The sequence below is a fragment of the Octopus bimaculoides genome, chromosome 1, assembly GCF_001194135.2.
Source record: "Octopus bimaculoides isolate UCB-OBI-ISO-001 chromosome 1, ASM119413v2, whole genome shotgun sequence".
Classification (NCBI taxonomy): Eukaryota; Metazoa; Mollusca; class Cephalopoda; order Octopoda; family Octopodidae; genus Octopus; species Octopus bimaculoides.
In genome coordinates this window covers 100,674,918-100,683,523 of record NC_068981.1, presented here as the reverse complement: position 1 = coordinate 100,683,523, position 8,606 = coordinate 100,674,918, and the positions used below count along the sequence as shown (strand labels likewise).

The following is an 8,606-nucleotide window of genomic DNA, read 5'->3' as shown; positions in this document are numbered from 1 at the left end:
TGCATGTCTCTTCCTGCAGTCAGTTGTCATGACTATGCTGTTCATGGCTTTGGCATGACTCGATAAGCTTTCTCCATACTGATCAGTTTTTCACTAGAGTTTGCCATTTATTATGATCAATTCCTTTCCACTTCATGTTCCTTTTTGCAGTATCTTTGAATCTCAGTCTTGGTTTCTTTTACCCTTGCATAATTGGGAGTAAAGGTGTTGTGTGGGGATTGCTGTGTACACGTTCCAACCAATGTAAATTTCTGTCAATGAGGATTTCCCTCTTAGAAAGCAGACCTTCATGTTAGGGAATCTTTTCATTCCTGATTTTGTCAAACAGTGATTTTCATAATTTGCATGGAACTTGTCTACTTGAGCTTTATAGACTCCCCAGGTTTTCAGCTCCATCAATATGACATAATCTACATTTTCAGTTGCATCTTGGAACTCCAAGGGTTTCTTTGTCTCTTTTGTTTACTGGGTATTTAGTAGCAATTTTCTGTTCTTGGATTGCAAATGCATAACCTTCAGAGTGTGATGTGATGTAGTGGTCACGAGTTCAACAGAGGCTTCACTTCATGTCAACATGCTGGCAGAATTGTTAGCATGCCAGGCAAAATGTTTAGTAACATTCTGGCATGGTCAACTTTGCCTTTCATCCTTACAGGGTTGATAAAATAAGTACCAGCTGATTACTGGGGGTTGATCTAAGTGACCTACCCCTCCCTTGAAATCACTGGCCTTGTGCCAAAACTTGAAAGCTAATATTACTGTCCTCTTTAAGGCAGAACTATTGGCATGTCAGGCAAAATGCTTAGTGGCATTTTGTCTGTCTTTATAGGTTCAAATACCACTGGGGTTGACTTTGCTTTTCATCCTTTTGCGGTCGATAAAATAAATACCTGTTGCATACTGGGATCAGTTTAATCAACTTAACTTCTCCCTCAAAATTACCGGCTCTGTGCCAAAATTTGAAAGCAATATTACTGTTTTCTTCAAGTCTTAAGGAAACATACCTGTGCATAGTCTTTTTATTTTTGGTATGCTGAGCATATCACATCATCATCATCATCATCGTTCAACATCTGCTTTTCATGCTGGCATGGGTTGGATGGTTTGACAAGAGCTGGCCAGGCAGAAGACTGTGCCAGACTTCTGTTTCTGTTTGGCATAGTTTTTATGGCTAGATACCCTTTCTAACACCAACCACCCTGCAGAGTGGACTCAGTGCTTTCTAGGTGGTCAGTTTTAGCATGGTTTTAGCATGGTTTTTACTGCTGGATACCCTTTCAAATGCCAACCACTTTACACTGTAGACTGGATGCTTTTTATGTGGTACCTACACTGGCAGGGTCACCAAGTAACTTGCAAGATGAAGATACTTTGAGAGAGGAGGGGGCATTGAAGGAGGTGATCTTGTGTCAGATGATGAAAAATTGTAGTTTGGTTTGTTGGGGTGGGGTATATGAAAAGTCTTATTGTTACATGTGGGTGGAACACACAGCGCTTCTAGAACTCAGTTTTGCTGATGTGGGCAGGTGTTTTCCAAAACCTTATATCACACACACCTCAGTCCATTTCCATTTTCTCCATGAGGCCCAACACCCCAAAGTCAGTCCTTACCACTTCATTCAGGTCTTTTTTGAGATATTTTTGTCTGGCTGTTTTGGGGTTGCATGGGAGATCATCAGGAAGAGAATGCTTCCTGAGAAGCTTGCTATTGACACATAGGATACTGTTCTCTTCACTTTTCAGCACTAAGTCTATGTAATTATTTTTGTTGTTGTTTAGTATGTGCTGTTTGAGAGAGACTATCTGCACTAATCTCAAGCCTCTACTTCCTTTATCTTTTCTTAGGTAAAGCCTGTCACTATCACTATTCACTATCTCTCTCTCTCTCTCTCTCTCTCTCTCTCTCTCTATATATATATATATATATATATATATATATATATAAGCAATGTTAATTCTCTAAATGAAGTATTAACAGTAACTGCACGATAAAGTGTAGTATATTGCCACTTAAGTGTGGCTGACCCCTAGGGGTGGATGTTACTGTTGGTTTTAGCCCCAGGAGGACATCTCCTCCAACTGGCTTATCGACACACTACTGTGTCCTGTATATATATATAGTAATAATATTAGGGAATATATATTTATATATAGAGGGTGATAAATTGAATATTAATTCAATTTAAAACCAAGTGGCCTAGCATATAAAAAATCTGAAAATTCAGAAAAATTGTATTACATGTGTATAAGAAGGGATGACCACTAAGTGGACATCCTATATGCTAGAAAGAGGTCATCAACGACCCAACCACAAAGAAAAATAATGTTCTTCAGAAAAAAAGTAGTTGTTCTGGTGATTTGCAGAATTTTTTTCTGGAGAACATTATTTTTCTTTGTGGTTGGGTCGTTGATGACTTCTTTCTAGCATATAGGATGTCCACTTAGTGGTCATCCCTTCTTATACACACACACACATACATATATATATATATATATATATAACTAGTAATACTATTAATAGTTTCCCCCATTCCCAACTTTATATTGGTTTCAAATTTCAGGGGAAGGGTAAGTCAATTACATTGACCCAGTGCTCAACTGGTACTTATTTTATCGACCCCGAAAGGATTAATGGCAAAGTCGACCTCGGTGGTTCGTAAAGATGGACGAAATGCCGCTATGCATATTGCCCGACGCATTCTCAACTTTATATTGACATTGCGTTCGTCTCTGCGTTTATTAAAAAGCTAGCCAATAGTTGGGCGACACGTATATAATTTAACAAGTTTGCATGCCCTCTCGAATTTGTTTACAGCTGATATATATTTTTAGTATATATTTACATATTTATTATTCTACTTTCATAAACATTTTAAGCACATGAAAATTTTGGTAATGATTCCTCTTCTAGAACTTCCTTTTTTTAATTTTTTATATCAACAGTTATATATCGATTTGTATTTGTAAAACGTGGCTTTTCAAAGGTCTGAAACCACGTGGTTTGTTGACGTCTCAAGTGTTACGTTATTGTAATAAATATCTGACCGAGTTACCTTTCTTGTAATTTAAAATAAAATTACAGATTTCATATAAATTGATGATGGATCAGCCCAAAGTCGGTTATTCTTTTATTTCAGTGATCCCAAAGAAATTATTACAATGATAATGAATTTTGTACATCCATTTATATTCGCAAGTTAGTAAGATAACAAACAGTATTTTAATTCGAACGAACGAAAAAAAAAAATTAAATAACACAAACATCTTATTCTGACCATTTATATTGTGGAGAACTTGTGTTTGTTTTACACCGTTTATTCAATTGCCTAGAAAACTCTTCCATACAAGGGCTTAACATTTTCGATAATCCTTTTGTTTTAAATTGATTAATCTCACCCCAAAGTGGCCGTTTGAAAGACAACACATTTAAAGTATTTTCCTTGTAAATTTAGACATTTGTTTGTGAATTTGTTTGAAGAGGACATTTCTTGTCCTCGGACGACACTACAGTATGGCGTCGAACGACATCGGAGATTGGTTTCGTAGCATTCCACGGATTACTAAATTTTGGTTTGTTGGATCTATTGTACTACCTATAGCCGCAAGATTTGGTTTACTTTCACCCATATGGTTGATTCTACGATATGAATTTGTAGTCTACAAGTTTCAGGTTTGAAAACTTTATCATAATACTTTTAAATGAAAGAAATTATAATTTTATATACGTCTAATATAATTGTAATACTTTGACAGAATCGTAAATGATTTTCTTTCAAATAACTATAGTTTGTTATGTATAAATATTTAATACTTCTCTGCAAAGAATGTTATGCAATTTATACTTAATACTGAATGTATATGAACAGTGTATTTTATTTTGGTATTTGATATCATAAATATCTCCTTAAAAGGGCCTACTAAATACAAACTCAAAAGATCCGACGACTATCGGGTCAACGTTGTTGCTCGATGTGAGAGAACTAGAAACCAAAAGTGGGTTTGGTTATACAAAGCTAAAAGAAAAGAAAAGAAAAAAGACTGATCACAGCATAAATGCCTTCTTAATTAGGGCTGATAGGAAAGAAACAACAACCGAGTGTCAGGTTGACAACTTGGAATTGGCCAAAATATCTTCTGTTAATTGATATTTTAATTGATGTCACGTTTGGCCGGAACACTCCATGTTGGAATAAAAAAAAAATATTGACGTGAGTGAGAAACGAACCCCAGTTCCTGACTAGCTGAGAGGGTACATATGCACAATCGTATATACTTACACCATTTTGGGTAAATTTTCAGATTAACACCCGCACGATTTTCACTAGGGTGTTAGGGTTACCTTTAGGGTTAGAGACGGAATTCCCTAACCCTAACCCCCTAAGGCTGACCCTAAAACCCTAACCCTAACACCCTAGTGAAAATCGTGCGGGTGTTAATCTGAAAATTTACCCAATTTTGTGTGTGTATGTATGTGAATCCTACACTCTATATCAAGCATGTACAGATAAATGTCGGACAGTTTTATTTAGCTCTGGGAAATTTATGATGCCGAAGAGTTTAAACTTCTGACCTTCTTTTATGTCGCATTTAGTTGACTTGGATAACGAAAAATTCTTTGTTTACTTAAGTTAAATAAGAAGGGGCGTGGTGTTATAACACAGTTATAAAGTAGAGAAGTGCATGCTAACCTGGATTTTACAGAAACAAAAGATATGCATATGTATTTATGGGCGGAAGTGAAGAATATGTACACCACCCATTTTCGGCGTAACAAAAACTCTAACCCTTTACACTAGGTGTACGTATCCTTTACTTTCGCTGTATTTATGTATGTACGTGTATATGAAAGAGAATGGGTGTGTGTTTGTGTGCGTGCGTGACTGTCTACAAATACGTACAACGCGCGCACGCACACATACACACATGTACACCCACTATCTTTCATATATACATACATTTCATATACACGTACATACATCTTTCACTTTCTCCTCTCTTTCACTTCCGCCTTTCACTTCAAAGCAAATGTCGCCTTCCACGCGTCATGAAAACAAAAGTAAAATAAAAACATTTTTCGGAATTTAACGAACAATCAGCTGATCCAATTTGACACTTAAGCTGCTAAAGCCGAAATATTGCCTCCAAAATGTTTATATAGATTTATACATTGAACGAAATCAATTCAAACACGCAATAACATGTAGAGCAGTCCTCTTTATAAGCAAACATCAATAATCCGTTTTTATAATCAGTATTTTCTATTAATGTAGAATGGATCTTTAAAGTTGGGGGCATGGCATTATCGGCGAAACATTGGTAAAGCAAAGACAACTTCACTGTGAAGTGATGTGATATTTACTAGTAATATAACAACTAATAATATTCACTATACTATTGTTTACCATAGACAGATTTCGGATTAAGTGGTAGGCGCCAGTAAGCGGACTTAAATATACACCTATTTGCGCATAATGTTGTTTATAGATATTCTAACATATTTTATTGGATATAATTATACTTTTAACTAATACTTGCTATAATGATATTAAGAGTTCTTCAAATCAGTCATTTGTGGTTTTCACAAATAATTGTTCTGCCAAATCGCTTTCGACAGACTGCAACTGAAGGACCGTGTGTACATGTATTCTGAAAGGCGACATTTTGTGAAAGTTTCGTTGCCTCTTTATATTTCAAGATGAATTAAATAAAAGTTCTGAATTTTTATGGGACTATAAGTCATGTTCTTTTCAATGTTTTTTTAAAAATTTTTACTTGGTGTCATAGAGTTAAAACCTATTTGTTCTGTTGCAGTTACTTTTCAAAAATCAGTTTGGATGTTGCGAATATGTGAGCTATGGATTGCAAGGCTTAGCAAATGTACATAGAATGATTAAAACATTTTAAAGGTTAATTAGACAAAGAAAACACACATAACTGTTGTAGATTCTAGTGATTATACTGATGTAGATTATATTTAACTCCTATAGGTTTACGCATTTTAGAAAAATGGTGGTAGAGAACATGGGTATCATTGATACTTACATAGGATTTATATCAAACCTAAAGATGAAATCCATGTATGACATATGGTCAGTCATCAGCTGTAAACATGGCGAAAGTTAAGATCAGTATCTCCAAGATTTAAAAAGGTTTTTACCTGAACTGCAACTTTGGTTCTCATTTGGCTGAAGAGTATGAGAGCAAATATCATCTGGACGCTTTCACCTCAGGCATCCATTCAAGCTACATTCAATGTTTATTGGAGAACCAGCATAGTCTTTTATGACAGATGGAGGCCTCAGATAACATAACTTCAGTGTCCATGTTCCATGCTTGGATGGATGAGTGGGTCTTCTTTCTCACTGTTTACCACCAGTCAATATTGTTCTTTGTCATCTTGTCCATGAGGTGTAACAGCTTTGTCTCCACAATTCTGTATTTTTGGGATGAGGAATTTTGTTATATTATGTATTGGTAGAAGTGATGTCTTCATCTTGGTTGTTGCTTTTCACTACATTTTGACTGTATACTCCAGCCTTCTTCAAGCATCTTGTGATTCACCTTAGTCCCTTGCCTGAGATTGAACTCAGAACTTCTAGGTAACTGCTCTGCATTATCTAACCCCTTTATCCACTATGCTACATCTGCAGTGTCAGAATGAATTTTTAAGGCTTCTAAACCTCCATTGATGTCTTATGTCGGTTCTGTACTGATTGGATAATACAGTTTTGTAATTTGGAGGTGAGAAATTTTTATAGTATGTATTAGTTGGAGAGGTGTCTTCATCTTGATGGGTTTTTTTTTTTGTATATGTCTTCTCCATTTTGTCCTAATTCTTCTCTGTCTTCCACATGTTCCATCGTCTGTATATATGTATATATATATATATCTTTATGTGTATCTGTATATATATATGATGGACTTTCCTGCCAAAGGCAACATATGAGTGTTCAGCTTTTCCAAATGACCTGCACAAAGGATTTGTTTATAGTGATAAAATGTATGTCACTCACTCCATCAAATTGACATTGCTTGAATAGGAGCACAGTATACCACATGTCAGGTGTTGCAGTGATTGCAGAGCAACGTGAGATGAAATGTTTTGCTCAAGAACACAACACAACACACCACCCCATCTAGGAATTGAAACCATGATCTCACAATTGCGAGTGCAACAAAAAAAGTATGTTTTTTACGAATGATTGAAAATAGACCATACTGCGTGTATAAGTGTGACAGTTATATATATATATATATACACACACACACACACACACACACACACACACACACAGAGGGTCTTGCAGATAAATTGGGACAATTTTTATGATGCACAAAGCTGGTTATAACTACTAAAATAATGGTAATAGACAGATGTAATTTTAATGTAGCATTTATTACAACAAAAACATTTATCATTCAATATGGCCGCCCTTTTGGGCAATTACTTCCTCCACATGAGAACAAAATTTTTTTGCCGTTTTCACAACTTTTGCCCTTTTGATTTTGCATGTTGCACATACGATGCAGGTCTTCAAACTGTTCACACTCAAGTGTGGTCAAGCATTGGTCCTTGCTTGAAGTAGAAGTATGCTCCATAAAAAGTAAGACTGTTAAGATCTGGGTTATTACTGGGCCAGATGTTAGCCCTCACAAGAAATGGCACCTTACCAAGGAAGGCCTGTGTTGCTTTTGATCCATGGCATGGTGCAGAATCCTGGATAAGTATCACATTGTCAAACCCAAACTTCTGCTCCATCCAAGGTAACAGATAGTTCTTCAGGATGTCCACATACTCCTTTGTACCGATCTTCAAATCAGACTCATTGAAGTGTGGATCCATGACACTTCCATCACTCACCATGGCTCCAAATACCATCACAGAGACAGGATTCTTAATCTCAAACACCGAGGGGATGTCAGAAGGGTTGTATGCTATCACTTGAGAATTTCAGCGTCCACAGTGAACTTCTTGTCCACAAACAGAGTTTTTCTTGCACCTTGATGCTTGATGAATGACAGGAGCTTTGGGTATCTCTTGGCTCTCAGTACTTTGGCCTTGGCTGTTAGGAGGTGACAGTGTTGTCAAACATAGCTAGTCATGCCAAGGTTCCTGTTCACAGCTCTGGACACTGTGGAAAGGGACACATTGCATTTCTTTGCAAGAGTTGTCATGGATGCGGATGGGTTGGCTTCAGTTGAGTGTTTGAGGCCAGCGAGAAACTTTGAATTGCACTTGGAATCACTTCGAGTCTTGGGTTCTTTTCTATCAATCTTTCCATCTGCTTTAAATTGTTTATACACATGATAAACTGTTGCTTTTGGAAGTTTCATCAACTTTAAGCAGTTACACATGTCAGTAAGAATTTTCATTCTGATGATGAGACTGTCAAAGTCTAGAAATGTGGATGATAATGATTAATTTAGGGACTTTATTATACCCAATGAACTGTCAGGGACTCGTACAAAAATATGAAAAAAAACCCTAAGAAATCATCATTGTCGTCATTTTAATGTCCACTTTTCCATGCTTCCATGGGTCAGATGGAATTTGTTGAGGCAAATTTTCTATTGCTAGATGCCCTTCTTGTTGCCAAACTTCACCT

At 36.4% G+C, this 8,606-nt stretch overlaps 1 protein-coding gene across 1 annotated transcript in view; it reads left to right on the top strand.

Annotated features, from left to right (window-relative positions):
* Window positions 1-3,080: 3,080 nt before the first annotated feature.
* The window catches only part of LOC106875351 (derlin-1), an 18,677-nt gene continuing 13,151 nt past the window's right edge, over window positions 3,081-8,606 (top strand). Inside the window, exon 1 of the mRNA XM_014923443.2 lies at window positions 3,081-3,670. Coding sequence (XP_014778929.1) covers window positions 3,512-3,670 — 159 coding nt within the window. The 5' untranslated portion in view covers window positions 3,081-3,511. The remainder of the gene's footprint in view (window positions 3,671-8,606) is intronic.